This window comes from Pollachius pollachius (genome assembly GCF_949987615.1).
Source record: "Pollachius pollachius genome assembly, chromosome: 16".
Lineage (NCBI taxonomy): Eukaryota > Metazoa > Chordata > Actinopteri > Gadiformes > Gadidae > Pollachius > Pollachius pollachius.
This window is the reverse complement of record NC_136949.1, coordinates 18,349,529-18,371,304: the sequence shown is the minus strand read 5'-3', so window position 1 is coordinate 18,371,304 and position 21,776 is coordinate 18,349,529. Positions and strand designations below refer to the sequence as shown.

The 21,776-nt window shown below is 44.2% G+C and overlaps 2 protein-coding genes across 2 annotated transcripts; one reads left to right on the top strand and one right to left on the bottom strand.

Moving 5' to 3' along the window:
• The first annotated feature begins 88 nt into the window (after window positions 1-88).
• On the top strand, window positions 89-12,766 carry hsf2 (heat shock transcription factor 2). The gene is made up of 12 exons (XM_079753378.1): window positions 89-286; window positions 1,316-1,424; window positions 1,754-1,881; window positions 6,293-6,417; window positions 6,657-6,732; window positions 6,819-6,880; window positions 6,966-7,029; window positions 7,270-7,367; window positions 7,637-7,924; window positions 8,462-8,564; window positions 8,767-8,833; window positions 10,837-12,766. The coding sequence occupies exons 1-12, from the start codon at window positions 194-196 to the stop codon at window positions 11,109-11,111; spliced, it is 1,488 nt and encodes a 495-aa protein (XP_079609504.1). The 5' UTR covers window positions 89-193; the 3' UTR covers window positions 11,112-12,766.
• A 115-nt stretch (window positions 12,767-12,881) lies between these two features.
• Window positions 12,882-20,535, bottom strand: serinc1 (serine incorporator 1). The gene is made up of 10 exons (XM_079753882.1): window positions 20,422-20,535; window positions 18,429-18,590; window positions 16,972-17,165; window positions 16,495-16,574; window positions 15,858-15,995; window positions 15,437-15,606; window positions 15,166-15,256; window positions 14,896-15,040; window positions 14,395-14,625; window positions 12,882-14,070 (listed from the first exon to the last, which is right to left on the bottom strand). The coding sequence occupies exons 1-10, from the start codon at window positions 20,458-20,460 to the stop codon at window positions 13,932-13,934; spliced, it is 1,389 nt and encodes a 462-aa protein (XP_079610008.1). The 5' UTR covers window positions 20,461-20,535; the 3' UTR covers window positions 12,882-13,931.
• Between the last annotated feature and the right edge of the window lie 1,241 nt (window positions 20,536-21,776).

Sequence of the window (21,776 nt, the reverse complement as noted above, 5' to 3'; positions counted from 1 at the left end):
CTCTGGCGCCGCCTACTGCTTTTACAAGGCATGACAGGCGAGGGATATGACGTCGGGCTACATATGGCAATCCGCTTCCAACCGGAAGTCGAATCGCACTTCCTCTCTTAGTTCACTTGTTTTTCCTGCTTTCGTACGAAAGATAGAAAACATTGCGCATCATTCTTCGAGGTTAATAATTTACTACAGCAACATGAAGAACAACGCCACGGTGCCCGCCTTCCTGACCAAGCTGTGGACGCTGGTAGAGGATGAGGACAGCGACGGGCTGATCCGCTGGAGCCAGGTGACGTCTGTCCCCACGGCGGTCCGCAGCAGGCGGACACACAGCCTCAGATCACCACCCTGTTAGGAACAGCGCTGTTACCATGAGTGTCCATTGGAGGAATCCAGTGATTAGCCAGAGATTAGTGGCGCTAGTTAGCTTACGGTCCTGGTGTAGCAGCTACCCGGTGGCTACCTAGTAGGAATGCCCACATATGGCTTTGTTACTACTGACTCCATGGCGCTCTGTTACTGTCCCCATAGGGCTCTGTTAGTGTCCAGATAGAGCTCTTTCTCTACTGACCCCATTAGAACACTGTTACTACTGTCCCCACTGGGCTCTGTTACAACTGTCCCCCACAGGGCCCTGTTACTGACCCCGTACGGCTCTGTTACTGTCCCCATAGGACTGTTACTGACCCCATAGGTGTCCCCATAGGGCTCTGTTACTACTTTCCCCACAGGGCTCTGTTACGACTGTCCCCCATAGGGCTCAGTTACTGACCCCATAGGGCTCTGTTAGTGACCCCATAGTGCTCTGTTAGTGTCCCTATAGGGCTCTGTTACGGTCCCCATAGGGCTCTGTTACTGTCCCCGTAGGGCTCTGTAACCATCCCCATAGGGCTCTGTTACTGTCCCCATAGGGTTATGTTACTACTGACCCAATGGCGCTCTGTAACTGTCCCCATAGGGCTCTGTTACTGTCCCCATAAGGCTCTGTTACTACTGACCCCACAGGGCTCTGTTACTGTCCCCGTAGGGCTCTGTTACTGACCCCATAAGGCTCTGTTACTGTCCCCACAGGGCTCTGTTACTGACCCCATAGGGCTCTGTTACTGTCCCCATAGGGCTCTGTCACTGTCCCTCTGACCACCCCAGTTATGATGTCCATCCGTTAACACCAAATACTTCTACCCATACAACTATTCTAAAAATACATCTATAACTTGTGAGATTATATCAATCTCTTTAGGTTATCATGCACTCTTGTTAGCTCAAAATGGTTGTGATTAAAGTGTTAATGTTTGCTGTTTGTTGTCTGCATTTACAGGAGGGTAACAGTTTCCTTGTGTTGGATGAGCAGCGTTTCGCTAAAGAGACCCTCCCAAGGTTCTTCAAGCACAACAACATGGCCAGCTTCATCAGACAGCTCAACATGTGTATGTTCTGCTACTCCTGGCCACACGCACATCACACCGAAACATAAGAAGAAGACCTAAGATTTAGTCAGGATTACTTTTGGTTGAATATTTCAACGTGAAGCACTGAAACGTGCGATTATAATAGCAATTCACTATTTCTATTATTTAGCACCTGGATCAGGCTGGCTACAGATACAGCCCTGTAAATCCAGTTTAACACGGTGCAACAGGGCAATTTCTATCTGACACTAAAACCTCCCCTGTAAACCTATTACTTCCCTTGGGTGTGTGTGTGGGTTCTTTGTCGTTTCATCCCAGTGGTTCACAGTGGTATGTTATGTTTGCAGACGGGTTCCGTAAAGTCATGCACATTGACACCGGTGTGGTGAAGCAGGAGAGAGATGGGCCGGTGGAGTTCCAACACCCCTACTTCAAACACGGACAGGACGACCTGCTGGAGAACATCAAGAGGAAGGTGGGGTCCAGTGCCATCTAAACGTTCTCCTAGATGCAGACTTTAAAAGAGTCAATCCTCCCGTGGCCGGGGATACACTTATTACATTTGCACAACTCCGGCTTCCTCCATCATCTTCGCCACCTTTTTAAATAAATTACAGTTTCTCGCTTTCCGACGGCGAAAACAACACGACTATCGCGTCCTTCTACTTCCGGCTCATGGCCCCCGGAAAGAATCTCATGCGCAGAATAGTAATGCGCGATATAAACGATATACGATATAAACGATAAAAAAAAAATGGCCTACGATAGAGATTTAAATTCTATTGCTCTATCGCGATAATGCATGTTGATGACGCAAAATACAATGTTTGATTTTTGGTTTGGTGCGGTTCCATTTCACATTGCAATTTTCGCAACAGTGCCAGAATTTGTCAACAAACCCGCATGTGTGCAAAGAACGTTAAATCATTGGACAAAAAAGTCCGGGGGGGGGGGGGGAAGCACCGGTGAAAGTAAACAATCATGGATATCCAGCGTGATAAACATTGATCTGCGGAGCAATCCAACTCCTTCTCCCTCATCCTGACTCGGAATGTGTTAAATGCATCGGCATTTTTAAGTTATGTTTTCCAGCATACTTTTTACTTGCTTTTGTCGGACCGTCGGTGGTGGCTCAACATGGAGCAAAGAGGAGACGGAATGTCTTTTGGATATCGGACCCAAATATCCAATAGACGTTCCGTCTCCTCTTTGCTCCATGTTGAGCAACGTCTCCGAGGCCACCTCTCCGGCTGGGTCAACCTCCTTTTGATCGATAAAAAATATCACGTAATCGACAAAAATCTTAACAATCAATGATCGATCATCAATTAATCATGCCCATGCCTAATTGTCAGTGTCTGTTCCTTATCTAAAAAGACACCAGTTTTTCCGGTTCTCTGCATCTTGGGTGGCATTTAAGAACCAAGGACTTAAACTAAGTGTAGTGCCTTTTAGAATGGTTTGCACTTAAGGAAAGAAACCCAATACTAATTTGATTTATCTGCAACATTATGTTGAATGATTACAGTGTTTCACAATAAATGTTCTCGAAATGACATGCTATATTTCTCTTTTTTTTAAATACATTTAGCAGTTTGGCTTTCCTTAGAGTCTATGTAACCTGTTCTGAAACGGTTATTTTATGATTTTATATCGTGATATATATCGTTATCGCAAGATGCTGCAATGTATATCGCAATATGGATTTTAGGCCATATCGCCCATCCCTAGCGCAGAACACAAAATCCAATTCCAGTCCGATTGAGCGTACACATGCACGATTAATACGACTATCAATGGAATAATCTAGTGGTCCTAACCCGACTATGAGAAACCCGATTCGATTTTAGTCCTATTAAGGTGTATACATGCTTAGTTATAATCCAATCATAGTCGGACTAACCCAATAATGTGATTTTCTTGAGTGTCATGTAGACGCACTGAGTGAACCAGAAAGGCCCAATCCCAATGTCTGGACTCACTGACTTTGCTGTGCGTTCTTGCGAAATTATTAAGGCTTTAGGGCTGTCCCAATGTCGAATTCCAAAGGGCGTGAGGGTTTGAGTCCACACTAACCAAGCCCTTTCCGTGAGTCTGCATCAGTGCAGACTTCACCTAAGGGAATTACCCACAGTTCAAAGCGTTGTTACGTTTACTGCGGAGACCATAGGGAAATCCGGAAATTAGGAAGGTAAACAACAAGACGACGCTGCTGTCAATGCGCGACCAGATGGGAATTTCTGCCTTTTTTTTTGTGAGCCGGATCATTTGGATCAGCTCACCAACAAGAGCCGGCTCTTTAGGCTCCCAAACGGCTCTTCATATTACATTTACATTTACATTTAGGGCATTTAGCAGACGCTTTTATCCAAAGCGACTTACAATAAGTGCATTTGTTACAATAAGTACATTTGTCATAAGAAGTGGAACAATATATCGCTGTCGGTACAGTAAAGATGTTCATAGAACCAAGTGCAAGTATTACAATCGCTAGGCTAACCCATTCCCCGTGTAAAGCAACGATAGCAGCTACTGTAGATGCTACACAATTAAGTACCTTGAATAAGTGCAATGTACAAGTGCCAGGACGTACAACATTCAATGGTGGCTGTGCATTGGTTTCTATGCAGAGTCTAGTACTAATTATACCTTTTATAATTCAGCCAAATGTAGCCCGTTCTGACTTATGATTAGTATGTGTAGGCCAATAATCACCTTATTCAATACATCCTTTATACTGAAGTATTCAAAAGTAAAAATTATATTTTCTTATATCAATAAATTGCTGTAGCTGATTGTTTTCATTGCATTTACAAAATAAATAAAAATGAGATTCCCAAACCGGCAAGTGTCAGCAGGATCTTTGTCATTAAACGTTGCCAAGGTAACATGTGCTCTCGTGAAGTGCTGTCCCAATCCCATATACAGGTCATACTCAGAAAATTAGAATATCGTGCAAAAGTTCATTTATTTCAGTAATTCAACATAAAAGGTCATACTAATACATTATGTAGACTCATTACATGAAAAGTGAGATATTCCAAGCCTTTATTTGTTATAATTTTGAAGATTATGAAAACCCAAAATTCTAAATCTCAGAAAATTAGAATATTACATGAAATCAATTAAAAAAGGATTTTAAATAAAGAAATGTTGGCCCTATGAAAAGTATAATCATGCATATGTACTCAGTACTTGGTTTGGGCCCCTTTTGCATGAATTTCTGCCTTAACCCATTTGTGCCGGCTGTTGCGCCGCGCAGCAGCCGGCACAAATGGGTTAATGCGGCGTGGCATGGATGCTTTCAGCCTGTGGCACTGCTGAGGTGTTATGGATGACCAGGATGCTTCAATAGCGGCCTTCAGCTCTTTGGCATTGTTCGGTCTCATGTCTTTCATCTTTCTCTTGGCAATGCCCCATAGATTCTCTATGGGGTTCAGGTCAGGCGAGTTTGCTGGCCAATCAAGGACAGTAATCCCATGGTCATTGAACCAAGTTTTTGTAGTTTTGGCAGTGTGGGCAGGTGCCAAGTCCTGCTGGAAAATGAAGTCAGCATCCCCATAAAGATGGTCCGCTGAAGAAAGCATGAAGTGCTCTAAAATGTCCTGGTAGATGGCTGCGTTGACTCTGGTCTTAATAAAGCACAGTGGACCAACACTAGCAGATGACATGGCTCCCCAAACCAACACAGACTGTGGAAACTTCACACTGGACTTCAAGCATCTTGCATTCTGTGCCTCTCCAATCTTTCTCCAGACTCTGGGACCTTGGTTTCCAAATGAGATGCAAAATTTACTCTCATCCGAAAAGAGGACTTTGGACCATTGAGCAACCGACCAGTTATTTTTTTCTGCAGCCCAGGTAAGACGCTCCTGACTTTGTTTTTTGTTCAGGAGCGGCTTGACAAGAGGAATACGACCCTCTTCACAGATTTCTCTGTGTGTGTTGGTTCTTGATGCACTCACCCCAGCCTCAGTCCAGTCCTTGTGAAGCTCTCCAAGACTTTTGAAAGGCCTTTTGCACACAATCCTCTCCAGGCTGCGGTCATCCCTGCTGCTTGTGCACCTTTTTCTTCCATACTTTGCCCTTCCACTTAACTTTCTATTAAGGTGCTTTGATACAGCACTTTGCGAACATCCAACTTCTTTTGCAATTACCTTCTGAGGCTTTCCCTCCTTGTGGAGGGTGTCAATGATGGTTTTCTGCACAACTGTCAGGTCAGCAGTCTTCCCCATGATTGTGAATCCTACTGAAGCAGGCTGAGAGACCATTTAAAGGCTCAGGAACTCTTTTCAGGTTTTTTGGATTAATTAGCTGATTAGAATGTGACACTTAGAGCCTACAATATGGAACCTTTTCACAATATTCTAATTTTCTGAGATTTTGAATTTGGGGTTTTCATAAATTGTAAGCAATAACCTTCAAAATTATAACAAATAAAGGCTTGGAATATCTCACTTTGCATGTGATGACTAATTTTTGCACGATATTCTTATTTTCTGAGTATGACCTGTATACCTATCTGAGCCCATGTGGCCTCACGCACTCACTCACTTAGCACCTGAGATCCATTAAGTCCGTGAGTCCTTAGTCCTTAGTCCTCAGGGCTCCCTTTGGGATTGGGCCGAACTGTCTTTTTGTTTTAAACATGGTAATATGTTTTATATGATTGTCAACATACTTATCTATGCCATTTTATCAAAATTACTGAAATCATACTTTTATTTAGAGAAAACATCGTACTCCTGTTTACTCAGGGTTATCGTCTAAGTGAGGATTAAGCCTCTCGGACACTTGTAGTATACGCCCACACTTGTGCCACTGCCCTACCACTACATGCTACTACATTAAACGCACTGCAGCTCTAATTATTTTGTCAATGGCAGGTTTCCAACACTCGTCCAGAGGAGAGTAAAATCAGACAGGAGGATCTGAGCAAGATCCTGGCCAGTGTGCAGAATGTCCACGGCAAACAAGAAACTATGGACAGCCGACTCTCTGCGTTGAAAAGGTGCTTCACTCTTCCTGTTAACCGAAGAGTTTACATCTATTTGTTGGTTAATATACTGTTTTGCTTGGGGAAACTATTTGTTAATCCTAAATCCAAGTAATAATTGCTTGTTTTATATTGAATACAAAGTTGTGAGTATTGATTATTGTATGGTGCTTGAGGTATGCTTGAGGAGGTGTGCATGAGGAACACTCAAAAGTATACAGAATTATTTAATGTTGTTTGTCTTCGGTATCCAGGGAGAATGAGGCACTATGGCAGGAGATCTCCGACCTAAGACAGAAACATGTCCACCAACAACAACTGATCAAAAAGGTTTGTTTCAACTAGCAATGGATTATTTTCAAGATGCCGTAGCTAAAATATTGAGAAGACTAACTCGTATAACTTTCTCCTTTCAGTTGATACATTTCATTGTAACTTTGGTACAGAACAACCGAATTATTAATTTAAAGCGCAAAAGGTAAGATACATATGGACATCATTCTAGATCTCTGAAAGTCATAGTCACTCTGTCATTTGTAACCCCCTTCTGGTTAATTTTAAAGGCCAATCCTTATGAACGCCAGTGGAAAGAAGCCGAAATACATCCATCAGATCTATGATGACAATGTGAGTGTGAAATGCCCAGTACCTAAACGTTAGTTTTCATACACTGTAATACTAATTTTTCATTCATTCAAATGAAACACAGGAGAGCCATATTGGGGGGATTATGCGAGTGTCCTGATTTGTTTACATGAACATTTTTATTTATTACATTATATTTGATTGATTGATTATTGTTGGGTGTAATAATATGATCTGAGGGACAATATCATGTACGGACGGTAATTAGCCTTCCTGTTGCAGTCACCGGTTAACAGCCTCAATGAGATCTCTGAAGACGTCATCATCTGTGATGTCACTGATGAGGAGGCAGAGGGTTCCGCCAGAGTCTTCGAGCAAGGGTGCGTTCTTACAAAGTCCTGTCTGACCCACTGTGTTCAAACAGTACTGCTTCATACGTGTTGGGGAAAACCCCACGGAAGAGATGGACCAATTATATAACCTCTGATACCACCCAATGCTGCAGAACTGAGGAGGACGTATCTGTTCCAACTTTAATTTGAATGTCTCTTCAGAATCTAATCCGCAATGCTGTTTACATTGTGGGGCCACAGTTGCCATCATTGCTATGAAACTTTACACGTTGAGGTGTTCTCTCCTTGGCTATCAGCGATGGGAACACGACGGAGGTGGACTTTGACTGCTGCACCGTCCTGCCCGCCGAGACGGAGGTGAGCACCAGCTCCAGAGACGAGCTTCCCCCCCCCTCAGGGGTGGTGGAGGAGGAGGAGGAGGAGGAGGAGGAGGAGGAGGGACAGAGGTGCTGGGCCAGCAGCAGCAGTGCCCTCCAGCTCAACAAGCCGTCGCCGAGCCTGTCCATGGAGGACCCTCTGAAGATGATGGACTCCATCCTGAAGGAGAGCGGGGCCGTCTCCCAGAACATCAATCTGCTGGGGAAGTAAGCTGGCCTTCGGACTGTAATAGATATTGGACGAGTGCTCTAACTTTGGTTAAATACTCCACAGTCTGATTGCAGAGGAGCAAATCTGGGTGAAAGGGGCTTTTCACTTTCTCTTCCTTCAGATCTGTTTGTATCAGACATAACGTTAGAGCGAGGGATCTATTATGATTGGCCAACAGCAATACAAAGTCGTCCCGCGCTAGTAGACTTTTCCCGGTGGTCAGACCAGCTCAAACCTTCAGTCCGTACACCTGTGTTCTTAGAAAAGTTTCTGTAGAGGTTTAAATGAACACTGTGTAGACTGGCAACTTTAGAAATACTAATTTAAATCTCTTGGGTAAGCGATCACTGTAATGAAACCGGAAACAAGGTGTAACCCCCTCTGTTCGGCCCAGGTGCTGTTTCCCCTCCTCCTAGAAGGTATGCTGTAGCATAGTAGGACTGCCGGAGCCCAGATGAGTCGGGTATTAAAAAGCCCAGCGCCATGAGGATGGGGAACAGAGGTCAGTGTGATCACTGTGTTTGTGTCTCCAGGCTGGAGCTCATGGACTACCTGGACAGCATCGACTGCAGTCTGGAGGACTTCACGGCCATGTTCTACGGAAAGCACTTCAGCATTGACCCCGACCCCCTGGAGGTCATATGATGATGCACACCCACCTTTCACACGTCATAGCTGTAACATTGTCTGATTAGGTTTTCTGGTTAAGGTAACCGGGTAGGTTACTGCTTGGGTGACATTTAATACATCCATAAATTGGATGTATTAATTGTAATAATGTGTATTGTGTATATATTGTATATTACCCTGACCTGGTGTTTTGATTTGGTGTTTCTAGGAGACTGTGACAGTTAAAGAACCCCCAGAAGAGCTGAACAGAGGCAAAGAGGGGCTCAGCAGTACAAGTAAGTCTCGGAAAAAAATATGACTTGAGTAACCTCTCAAACAATGAAATAATACAATAAACACCAAACACAACAAGCTGGTAGACACTGCAGGGGAACTGTAAGATAATCCCAGCCACTCTGATGGTGTCCCTGCTTATCATAAATTTACATTTACATTTCGGGCATTTAGCAGACGCTTTTATCCAAAGCGACTTACAATAAGTCAATTTGTCAGAAGAAGGAGAAATACAGTGGGGCAAAAAAATATTTAGTCAGCCACCAATTGTGCAAGTTCTCCCACTTAAAAAGATGAGAGAGGCCTGTAATTTTCATCATAGGAAAACCTCAGCTATGAGAGACAAAATGAAAAAAAAAAAATCTAGATAATCACATTGTCTGATTTTTAAAGAATTTATTTGCAAATTATGGTGGAAAATAAGTATTTGGTCAATAACAAAAGGTCATCTCAATACTTTGTTACATGCCCTTTGTTGGCAATGACAGAGGTCAAACGTTTTCTGTAAGTTTTTACAAGGTTTTCACACACTGCTGCTGGTATTTTGGCCCATTCCTTCATGCAGATCTCCTCTAGAGCAGTGATGTTTTTGGGCCTTCGCTGGGCAACACAGACTTTCAACTCCCTCCAAAGATTTTCTATGGGGTTGAGATCTGGAGACTGGCTAGGCCACTCCAGGACCTTGGAATGCTTCTTACGAAGCCACTCCTTCGTTGCCTGGGCGGTGTGTTTGGGGTCATTGTCATGCTGAAAGACCCAGCCACATTTCATCTTCAGTGCCCTTGCTGATGGAAGGAGGTTTTCACTCAAAATCTCACGATACATGGCCCCATTCATTCTTTCCGTCACACGGATCAGACGTCCTGGTCCCTTGGCAGAAAAACAGCCCCAAAGCATGATGTTTCCACCCCCATGCTTCACTGTAGGTATGGTGTTCTTTGGATGCAACTCAGCATTCTTTCTCCTCCAAACACGACGAGTTGAGTTTTTACCAAAAAGTTATATTTTGGTTTCATCTGACCATATGACATTCTCCCAATCCTGTTCTGGATCATCCAAATGCTCTCTAACAAACTTCAAACGGGCCCAGACATGCACTGGCTTTAGCAGGGGGACACGTCTGGCACTGCAGGATTTGAGTCCCTGGCGGCGTAGTGTGTTAGTGATGGTAGCCTTTGTTACTTTGGTCCCAGCTCTCTGGAGGTCATTCACTAGGTTCCCCCGTGTGGTTCTGGGATTTTTGTTCACCGTTCTTGTGATCATTTTGACCCGACAGGGTGAGATCTTGCGTGGAGCCCCAGATCGAGGGAGATTATCAGTGGTCTTGTATGTATTCCATTTCCTAATAATTGCTCCCACAGTTGATTTCTTCACACCGAGCTGCTTACCTATTGCAGATTCAGACTTCCCAGCCTGGTGCAGGTCTACAATTGTGTTTCTGGTGTCCTTTGACAGCTCTTTGGTCTTGGCCATAGTGGAGTTTGGAGTGTGACTGTTTGGGGTTGTGGACAGGTGTCTTTTATACTGATAAGGAGTTCAAACAGGTCCCATTAATACAGGTAACAAGTGGAGGACAGAGGAGCCTCTTAAAGAAGAAGTTACAGGTCTGTGACAGCCAGAAATCTTGCTGGTTTGTAGGTGACCAAATACTTATTTTCCAACATCATTTGCAAATAAATTCTTAAAAAATCAGACAATGTGATTTTCTGGATTTTTTTTTTCATTTTGTCTCTCATAGCTGAGGTTTACCTATGATGAAAATTACAGGCCTCTCTCGTCTTTTTAAGTGGGAGAACTTGCACAATTGGTGGCTGACTAAATACTTTTTTGCCCCACTGTATATTGCTGTCGGTACAGTACGGATGTTCATAGAACCAAGTGCCAAGCACTAAACATCACTAGGTTAACCCCTTCCCCGTATACCACAAAGATGGCTGGGATAAGCTGCTACACAGAGAGATGAGTAAGGCTGACCTCTGGTTCCCTTCCTGTGTCCCCGGTCCAGCCCACCAGTTGATCCAGTACACCTCCTCCCCTCTGCTGGCCTTCCTGGACGGCTGTGGCCCCAGCAGCGAGCTTGAGCTTGGCGGGGGCTTCCAGTCGTCCCTGACCTCGGTCCAGGCCGAGCCCCCCACAGACATCCTGGAGGCCTCACCGGCCCCCTCCCCCCCCAGTGCCGCGGTTCGCCTGGAGCCCCTTACGGAGGCGGAGGCCAGCCAGACGTCTCTGTTCTACCTGTGTGAACTGCCCCCCGCCAGCCCCCTGCTGGATGCCGTCTGACTGGAGGGGGGGCCGCAGGGGCCGCCGCCGGCCAGACCGCTTGCACCAGCAGGACCCCCGACCAGCGTGGTGGAGGAAGTATAGAGCCGGAGGGGCTCCCATCTCTCTGGTCCCCAGGGGACGTCTGGGCATTCCTGCTTCGGTTTGAGGTCCGTCGTTATGTTGTGAGTTCTGGTTCACTAGGCTGAGGACACAGTCCAACCGTTGGCATGGCAATCAGAATAGAGTATGGCCATGAGACGGCCTCTCCCAGGTAACATTTGAAAACTCATTTTAATATATTTATTGTTTTTTTTCCGCTCTTATTTTTTCTGATTGTTGTGTTTCTTAAATGTGGAACAACGAAAGTCAGTCCTCTGTGCTGTTTTGTTTTTTTACTGTGTATTAATATGATTGTTGTCCCGATGCGGTCGAAGCCCCTTAGCTAGACGCTCAGCATGGAAGTGGAAGCTTGAGTCTTTGGGCAAATATTTTCAAAGGTTGAAAATGGAGCTGTGAGCCAATGTAGAAGTAGGTCTGAAGTGAGTCTGGGAGGACGTGTGGAGACGACTCACTGGTTCATGGTGAAGACTGGTCCCTGTGGTGTGCTCTGCTGGGACCAGCACTGGTCCTAGTCTAGTGTCATGTCTGTGTTACTGTTGGGTTTCCTCCTTCGTCTGTAACGGAAAGGTCTACTGTAAACGCAGTACATATGGAAACCATATCCATCCAAGAAATGTGCTAATGCTAATGTCACCAAAGACTACCAGATAAACGTGTAGATGCTGGTTTGAAGCACTGTTCTTTATACATTTCCTTTAGGGAGTTCTTCAGACTCTCACATGGCCACGGAAACACTATAAAACAATATTTAAACTTTCCACAATTACTGAAATGCATGCCAATGTGATGCCTAGTTTAATTTCAGTCAGCTGTTGGCTACTTGGTAAAGCACAGGTTTTAAATTTTAAGGTCATATTTCGTTGCCCAATGGTTTGACACAAGCTGTGCAATATATTCCAATAGATGACTACCATGTAAAGGATTACAATATGTAGAGACATGATATTTGTCATGGGAGTGTTTCCACTTTGTATTAGAGTGCTGTCTGTTTACAACTCTTTAAAAGTAAATTGTTGAATTGCATTATAATCATCCTAATAATCATGCAGAGGTGGCTTTGACTTCAGTAATGAATCACAAATCTGTATTTTCTACATTTTCTTTCAGAGACCATAGAACAGCATACTAGTACCTGCTTTCACGTACAAGCTTCTTCGCAAAACGGCATAGAACAGCGAAAGGTTATTCAATTCTGGAAGGTGTTTTTTTTGCTCACTGGCTGCTGCCGTTTTCCTGTGGATTTCTTTAGTCTGTCACAACCTATTTCTCCCCAGCGCAATTTGATTCCCAGACGTCCGTCCTATATTTCAAACGGTTCATTAATCCCTGGTTGCCGTTTCGCTCGTTGCAATGAGATGTTCTGTCCCGTGGCGTTCACAGGGAGATTATCTGTTAACAGGTCTAGCGGCGTTCACACCGCCCTCTACAGGTCGGAAATAGAAGTGCCTGTGGTGTCGTTTAACTATGCTGTTCCGTGCAGTAGAGTCGAGTGCATCTTTACGCCCTCTTTATTTTATTTATTTTTACCAGTTATGGTCATTTGAGTTGTCGTTCTTGCAATAAAGAGAAAAAAATGTTCTTGATGTCTTTTCACTGTCACCACTGGACATTTCAGCACATATGAACCAATGTCAAAACGACCCTTGTTAAAGAGCAGTAAAACAAAAGACAAGTGTGGAGGAAACTTTAATTTATATAACATTGTTACATTGTGACTAAACGCCTAACATAGATACAAGCCAAGTTTTAAGTCCAGTACAAATCAAATTACCAGTACAGGATCGTCAAATGTCACTTTTTGTAAATTTATTTTTTAACCAGGATAATAAAATAGCCACAGCAACAATGATAAAGTCATGCAGAGCTTTATCCTACATCATGTTCTAATTCATGAAGTTTTCCAGCCCCCAGCTATATGATACACATGACTGCAAGCAATGAATCCCATGTCTAGTGCAGAGGAAGTAGGTGATTCCGTTTTATTCATATTTGTAAATACGTAAACGTGCCTTCAAATTGAACCAAAACTTATTTTCCAAAAATAATGTTACTGCTCATCAGTTTCAAGAATCACACAACTTTAAAACAAAAGCATGTTACTATTCTATCTAGAATAAGGAAAAAAATGACATGAAATAATACCCCAACAAAGAGGAAAGTATTTACAACGGTAACAGCCAGCCTCACCAATACATCAGGCTACTGAGAAATCACAACTTTGACCAATACACAACAGGCTATGGGCTGTTTGGAAGCAAGAAATCACTGCAGAAAATCTTTGAAAGAATAAAATATACCATTCTTTAGGATTTCCTCCAACAATGACCACAAAGAAGGGATGAATCTAAAGCAGACTGGAGCCATAAGCCAACACCATACGTCATACACCTAGATAGGCTTGAAGAAATAAAACATTTATTTAGACTTTACACTAGATCACACGTGAGCTAAAATTGGCTTTTGTTTATTCATTGAAATTTCAATTTTCTTTAGTCTTTTCTAATGAGTAAATACCCTCTGGGTACATCGGGTATGAAGCCATCCTCTGATGTCCACATCACATCAAGAAAACCTTCCCCAAGCAAGAGGTTTTTTTTAGATCATTCAAATGAAATGTGGTCTAGTGTAGAGCTGCTTGTCAAACCTAACCTTTGTTAACTTGACGTCAACGACATTAAAACACATGAGACAGGCGGTGCTGAGGCGACGGAGGATGTCTCAGTCGAAGTCCCGGTTGACAAGGACCAGCGGCGCCACCAGGGTCCACACATAGAGGGCCATGCAGATCCAGCTGGAGCACATCTTGACCCACACGGCGGGCCAGCGGCTGGTCATGGTCTGGTAGTCGGCCTCAGGGCTGCACAGGGAGAGCGGATGGACATGATAAACCTCCACAACATATTCACATGCACAGCCTCCACAGAGTGGAATGGAGGCCACTACAGCTGCTCAGCTCAAGCTCAGAGTAGAAACGGAATCCAATACATTTAGAGAACCGAGAGAACAGAAAATATGGCAATACAAGTATACAAAAATGTGCAGGTATGTATGGAAATAAATCAAATCTGCATATAGAAATCGAAATAAAACAGAAAAACCGAAATAGGAAGCTATAAACACACAGCCATGACCCATCACTCCTGAGCCTCTTCTGAGGGGAAAGAGGGAGGGCAGACCTCACCTGTACCAGTTGGTGAGGGTCATCATGATGTACAGCGAGGCAAGGAACAGCATGAAGTGGAAGAAGGAGTAGGAATAGGTGACTCCATCCTTCTCGTTGTCCGTGGCCCGGGACTGCCCGTCGCTGCCTCCCTCCTGGAAGTTGTCGGAGTGCGGCCCATCCTCCATCAGAGCCGACTCGTCGCTGGCCAGGGTCAGCTTGTTCACCTGCGAGGTGGACGAGTTGCGGATGCTAGGGCAAAGAGGAGGACATGACGTTACTACTGGTTTAGCAGACGCCTCTCTCCAAAGGGTTTTAGATATCGTCAAGGAGCAGTTAGGAATCTTTAGCCTTCTCAACAGCAGCATCAATCATTTAAAACAACTCTCACACAACCTACAGTGTAGAATAAATGTACAATGCTACCATCTATACATTTACTATAGTACACTTTCTATCCAATTGTAAGGAACCCCAATGAAAGGTCCAAACGACACGAAGGAGGAATGTGCTGGTCCTCACCTGGAGTAGAGGACACACATGAGAAAGAGGAGCAGCCCCACGATGCCCTGGGCGTCCCACCACTGTACCGTTGCGTGCTCCTGCCCCGCTGGGGCCGTGCTGTTCAGACCGATGATCCCCAGGAGGCTGGGGTTGCAATTCCTGTCTGTGAAGACACCTTCAGTGAAGCCCCCCGCAGCAGCAGAGACCCCCACCCAGAGCCTGGGTGGTGCAGCTAAACAAACACACTGCCTTTTTCGCAAATGCTCCCCGATTTCAAGGCTGACTTACCGGGCTCATTGGTCATGGCGGACCAGGTGAGGTACATGGTGTAGAGGGTGACCAGAGACGACTGCAGCAGGCCCGACCGCGGCTGGGACTCCTGCAGCAGCACAGAACAATGTACAATGGTATCGTGAGGCTGCTGTGAATTCCACTGCCGAGCGTTTGTTGAGCCGATGGGCTACAGCTAGAGCCTCCAGAGAGGAGAGGACCAGTAGACCAGCGCTGTTGGGGGGAGGAGAGTTCCCTGTAGCGGAGAGAGGAGCAGCAAGAGGCTCACCTGGATCTGAGGCAGCACCGACACCACCGAGGCGCCCAGGCACAGCAGCATGTTGATGCTGATGAAGACCTTGTTCTCGGTGCAGCCCTCCGGATGGGTGTAGTACACGTAGAACACCACCAGGGACACCAGAGACACCAGGTAGTTGAGCGTGGTGGCGGACAGCAGCGCTGCAGGGAGACAGAGACAGCCAAACTTTGGATATGAATTTGGTTTTGGCTGCTGCTACTACCACCACTACTTCTGTTACAGTTTGGACAGCCAACGGCCTTTATCAAGTAATAAAACAAAACAGCCATGTGTTCGGATTACTACGGCCACTCCACTCTGTTTTAAGCTTGGTTGTGTCGCACTTAACCTTGCAGAACTTCAGAGGGTTATCTACCATGCATGGGATAAGCTGTGGGTCGGCTCAGCTTACCTGCATACCAACAGCGCGAGTTTCCCTCCTCCATCTTCTCCACCCAGGACTCGTTCCAGGAGTGGGCGAAGTCGATGAGCAGCACCAGCTGGATGAGGATGAAGCAGAAGGCCCCAGCCATGCCCACGTAGAACCACACTATGGGGGGGGAGAGGGTTTACAAACACACCAGGGTCCCAACCCCGACCGGGGGGTCTGCCTGGGGCCCGGACATGGCCCCAGACCTCTTAAAAGTACACGTTGCTCAGAGTTAAGGCAAGACGTCCATGCTTATGTTGCAGATCACTGACTGGTGACTTTCAGTTCCAGACTAAAGCTCCACTGGCGTAGATGTATTCCAATACCTTCAATCGTTGGTGAATCACTCTTTAGTGTCAATGAATCAAGGTAATGGAAAGGAGCGATGACGCCTTGTAGGTTACACAGACGCATGAATGGAAACGCTTAGCAACCATTAAGAGTGCGTTCCACTCCTGTCATTTGGATCTGTAAAACAGACGACTAGTTCGAGGAGAGAAGAGGTGTTTTCAGACACCTCTCCATGAAAATTAAAGAGGAGTAAATGTTGTGTTTTCAAGGGGTTGACAAAGTGCAACACATTAGTTTCCCAGTCAAGACCCGTAATAGTAATGGTTACCAGTAGTGAAGGATCCCTCGGGGATGAAGAAAGCTCCGACGGTGATGGCAACGACCGCCGCAAACTTAAAGAACCAGAACCTGGAGAGGGGCGGAGGAGAAGAGTTAACACTGTCTCATAGTGGAGAAAAAAAACCTCAACATGATGGAAGGACACACCGCTGATCTTTTTGTGTTGAACAGGTTTTTGTATCAAACATGAATGCATATGTACATTAAAGACCCCTCCCTAGGGAACACAACCGGCGACTTAGTAGAGTCGCCATGGCATGTGCTTGCGTGGTCAAGCAGGTACTAGCATGGAAACACATGTCGTTGTGATGCCATGAGGAGGCCCATGCTGCATGGAGACCCATGGTGGTCGTTGTGCTGTCCTTTGGGGGTCCATGCTGCATGGAGACCCCCGGGGGTCTTTAGTGATGCCCTGTGGGATCCATGCTGCATGGAGTTATGCCCTTTGGGGGTCCGTGCTGCCTACCCATTGTGCAGCGAGGCCCGCGGGTCCTGGCTGCTGCGGACCTTGATCATGAGCAGAGAGAAGAGCAGGAAGAACATGGCCATGCCGAAGCAGGTGCGGTACACCGCCTTGTAGCCCACCAGCACGTCACAGTTCACGTGGCCCTTCACCCCAGGCAGCGACGACCCCATCCCTCCTTCGCAGAAGCCGGGGATCTGTAGGGAGTGGGGGGGCAGAAAGGCTGATCAATCCAACTGTACTGATAGAGCACTTATCATGCAAAACATCAAAGGAACAAGGAACTGGTTTACAATTAGTAGAGAGCAGAAATACTGTCTACCCATTTTTGAAGAGGCGACACTGAAAAACGCACCAATCCTACTTAGTGCCGATTCCAATGAGTCTGCATAACTATTGATCAATGCTTGTTATGCGACCAGATTTCAAAACACCCTGAAATCTCTAGAGGAAGAAGCAGAAACACAAGAAACAAAAACAAGAAACGAGAAAAACTGAGTTAGATTGAACAGGAAAACACATGAGGTGATGAACGGAAAGCTACTGCCCACAAACAAAGCATGTGTCACAGAAGTTTTTCTGTTACACCATGTTTCAACCAGAGGGAGGTCTTATTTCTTATTATAATCTATTTACTAATACAACTACTACATCTATTATTACAATGGCTGTACCTATTATTACTTCTTTTTATTATTCTTAAGACTATATTTATCACAACTACTACTCTATGCGTTATAAAGACTGCTCAACCTATTATTACTACAACTTTAGTTATAACTACTGCTCTGTATTATAACTACAACTATGTATTATATCTGCTTCCCTGTGTGTTAATTATACTGCTCTGTAAATCATTACTACTATATGTATTATAACTACTGCTCTGTGAATCATTAATACTATATGTATTATAACTAGTGCTCTCTGAATCATTACTACTATATGCATTATAACTACTGCTCTGTGAATCATTACTAGTATATGTATTATAACTACTGCTTTCTGAATCATTACTAATATATGTATTATAACTACTGCTGTTGAGTAGGGGTTGAGTTGCCTTGCAGGCAGATTGGTGTTTGCTGCTGAAAGCAGAGTAATGACGAGCCAAGATGAGATGATATACTTTATTAATCCCAGACTGGAACCTCCCCCTCCTCAGGTTCAGATGGGAGTGTCAGCAGACTGTCTGCCCTCCACTCAGTCCATAGGTAACCAATGGACCCACAAGCCACATGTAAGTTTGTCTGCATGGATTCAGTCGTCTCGTATTTAGTATTAATAATTACGTATTGTGTACTGTGTCTATGTAATGTGTTTAAATGTTCGCCCTTTTGTTTGTGAAAATATAAGACAATTAATAATAATATCCATCTCTCTATAGCTGGGAGTCAGAATGTTGAGGATAGCATCAGGTATTAGTCATAGAAAACTTTTAATCCAACTCCTGGCCTTACGTTGTTGAGATGCGCCTCCATGCCGGGCATCAGCATGATGCAGGACACGGCCACGCCCAGCATCAGGAAGAAGGCGTAGATCAGCCGGGTGACGGTGGAGTTGTTCCCACTCGGACAGCAGCGACACAGTAGGCAGGGCGCACTGCCACAAAGACAGGGGATCTGAAACACACATACCGGTCAATAAGGCTGTGGAGGGAGGCCTCTGGATGGAGATGTACACATTAAAGGTGATCTTTTCTTGTGTGATGGCTCAGTCTGTTTCCAACCTAACGACCTGTTTATCAACATGACCTATGGTCACTGGTACAGCGCACCCCCGCCCCCCAGACGAAAATGCCAAATTTTATGATAGTTTCGGCATTAAGATGAGTTTTGATCAAATTATTAATTTTCAAAATCGATATAATGTATATCATGTTTAGTTTGTCAGTTATCCCAACGTTGTTTATCATTGCAATGGTGATTCATACGGACACCAAGAACCTTTAAAAAAATGCAGCTTGCATGTCGTTTTGTCCAGATGTTTTATGTTGAGGACCACAATGAAAATAAGTAATGGTCAATAAAAATAAATTAATGGTCAAAATGGTGACATGCCCTTTAGGAGACTTAAAGAATCCTGTGCAATTTATTAGAGAGGTCTGATTCTCAGATACGATTGTTGGATAGGTGGAGTGCAGGTCTTTGAAGGATTCCAGCTCAAATCTCAATAGTGGGTCTCGAGATGGAGAATTCCCTATAGTCCCTAGCTCGCAAGGATCAAGAATTCTATTTCGTCTTCATTTTTACTTTGTTGATGTCTTCACGCTTCATAAACCTTTAAAGCAGAATCATTTTCAGGATTGTCTTCGATAACAAAATGTATATATCTAAAATACAATTTGGGAAAGGATCTTTCCGAAAAAACATCCAAACCCACATTGAGTTGTTTAGGTTGTAGACCAAGTTGGGTGGTTGTACAGTGAATGCCTTTGTCTGATTTTCGCATTATAAGTGTCAAGTGGTTATACTTAGAAAGAGGGGCCGCCATTCATGTATTGTCTAGTCTGAAAATAAAAGGAGAAACGGTGTCTTGGTAATAAAGTGTGTAATGAGTGACTTAATGTGTATGCTTCTATCGAGTGAGAAAATCCTGCAACAGCAACTTGCATCCAACCGCAATTCCTCCAACCCACAAGGATTGCACCAATGCAACGCATATTTTGGTCCCTCCAGCGAGAATCTAGAAGGACCTCAATGTTATTCACGACATTGATATGGTCCATGTTATTCACGACATGGATATGGTACATGTTATTCACGACATGGATATGTGCCATGTTATTCACGACATGGATATGGTCCATGTTATTCACGACATGGATATGGTCCATGTTATTCACAACATCGATATTTTCTATGTGATCCACGACATGTATATTTCCATGTGATCCTGGACATGGATCTGTTTACGCAGTCTTATATTACGCAATGTGTACAGACAGTCGCAGCTGCTGGCCATGATACACAACACGTTCATATCAGACACTAGTTGTGCAACACTTCAAAAAACCGAGGACAATAACAACATCTCCGCTATAATCATCATCGCCAACAAACATTTTGAAAATAAGTTAATCATAACTCATGTTTTTATTGGGTTTGATTAAAACCCATTGTACCCTCTGCACTTCCAGACAAATTATTACACGTTCAGTGGTTACTGATTCTTTCAGGGATCAAATGAGCTTGTAATTATTCAGCACTGCGCAACCACCCACAGCGATCCACCCAGGCCGGGGCCGCCCTGATCCACCCGGGCACGGATTCCCCCACAGCGATCCACCCGTGTCTAGATCCAACCGGGCCCGGATCCCTGTCTGGTGGCAGATGACTCGATGCGCAGCGTTACTCTGTTTCACTGCATCGCGCGTTCTGTTAATCTACAGCGTTTCTTCAGTCTAACGCTACATGTGCTCCATGTTTACGATTGGTTCAGTTCTTTACTCACCCAGCTCGCCATGGAGCACAGCCCAAGAACCGCTCCCATTATGGCCTCTGGACGATTCTCTACCGATCTAAAGATGGAGGGCAACAATAACCTCGATCTGTTTACCGATTCTGCCCTTTTCCGGTTATAAGCGGGGACCAGTCTCTACGTCACATCCGGGACGCCTCCTCACGGTGAAAAGACGACAACAAGAGAACCAGCGTGGCCCTTTAACATGTCGGAGCTGCACATCTACTGCAGATATCCCTAATTTCATTCGTCCTTGTTCCATAACACATGTATATATCCATATCATAGATGTATATGTCACATATACATATATATATATCATATATGTCACATGTCACATCGTTACATACAACATATGTATATGTCACATGCCACATCACATATATGTCCCATATCACATATATATGTATGGGGTCAGAACAGTCTCATTAATAATGAATGCACAGAGAAGGATTCACAAATATATTTTGTGATTTATATATAAATTACTCTCTTCTCACAAATACATTTCAATGCACACACAGTTCAGAGTTCATCTCGACTCTGCATAGAAACCAATGCACAGCCACCATTGAATGTTGTACGTCCTGGCATTTGTACATTGCACTTATTCAAGGTACTTAATTGTGTAGCATCTACAGTAGCTGCTATCGCTGCTTTACACGGGGAATGGGTTAGCCTAGCGATTGTAATACTTGCACTTGGTTCTATGAACATCTTTACTGTACCGACAGCGATATATTGTTTCACTTCTTATGACAAGTGTACTTATTGTAACAAATGCACTTATTGTAAGTCGCTTTGGATAAAAGCGTCTGCTAAATGCCCTAAATGTAAATGTAAATGTAAACACACAAATGGATATCGGTATGTATAAATGTAAAATGTATCCATAAACAAAAATAAGTTTCACAAACACATTTCTGATCCACACACAAATGTGCCTTGTTTTAAATAAATGTAATATAAAACCATAAATATATGAATTAAAAAAATATTTGCAATTTTCATCAAAATGTATTTGGATGTTGTTACATTTATATACAAACTGTGAAACTTGAATTTACAAAACACTTTTCATTTGTGAACTTGTTTGCATTTGTGGGTGAACTGGTCTGTATTTATAAGTGGATTTTTGAGACTCTCCTGACGTGGCTGGTTTCACGAATGCATTTTTTTCAACAAGGAACTATCTGTAGCCAATCAGATGCCTCCCTCGTTTTCAGCCAATCAAATGACTGCAGTGACTGGGTTTTTACATTGTCGTTGCCGTTTACTACTTTAACGGCACCGACAATCCCAAAACCCAGTCGAAACTAGATGGAGAAAGTGTGTAGTTCAAAACG

Excerpts from the sequence above, each read along its gene's own strand:
- hsf2 (XM_079753378.1), top strand. The coding sequence starts at position 194 with ATGAAGAACAACGCCACGGTGCCCGCCTTCCTGACCAAGCTGTGGACG. Across the intron at positions 1,882-6,292 it reads TGGAGAACATCAAGAGGAAG|GTTTCCAACACTCGTCCAGA; the intron begins GTGGGGTCCAGT and ends TGTCAATGGCAG. Across the intron at positions 7,368-7,636 it reads GCCAGAGTCTTCGAGCAAGG|CGATGGGAACACGACGGAGG; the intron begins GTGCGTTCTTAC and ends CTTGGCTATCAG.
- serinc1 (XM_079753882.1), bottom strand. The coding sequence starts at position 20,460 with ATGGGAGCGGTTCTTGGGCTGTGCTCCATGGCGAGCTGG. Across the intron at positions 17,166-18,428 it reads TGGAGGCGCATCTCAACAAC|ATCCCCGGCTTCTGCGAAGG; the intron begins GTAAGGCCAGGA and ends CACTCCCTACAG. Across the intron at positions 14,626-14,895 it reads ATGTGTGTCCTCTACTCCAG|CATCCGCAACTCGTCCACCT; the intron begins GTGAGGACCAGC and ends TCTTTGCCCTAG.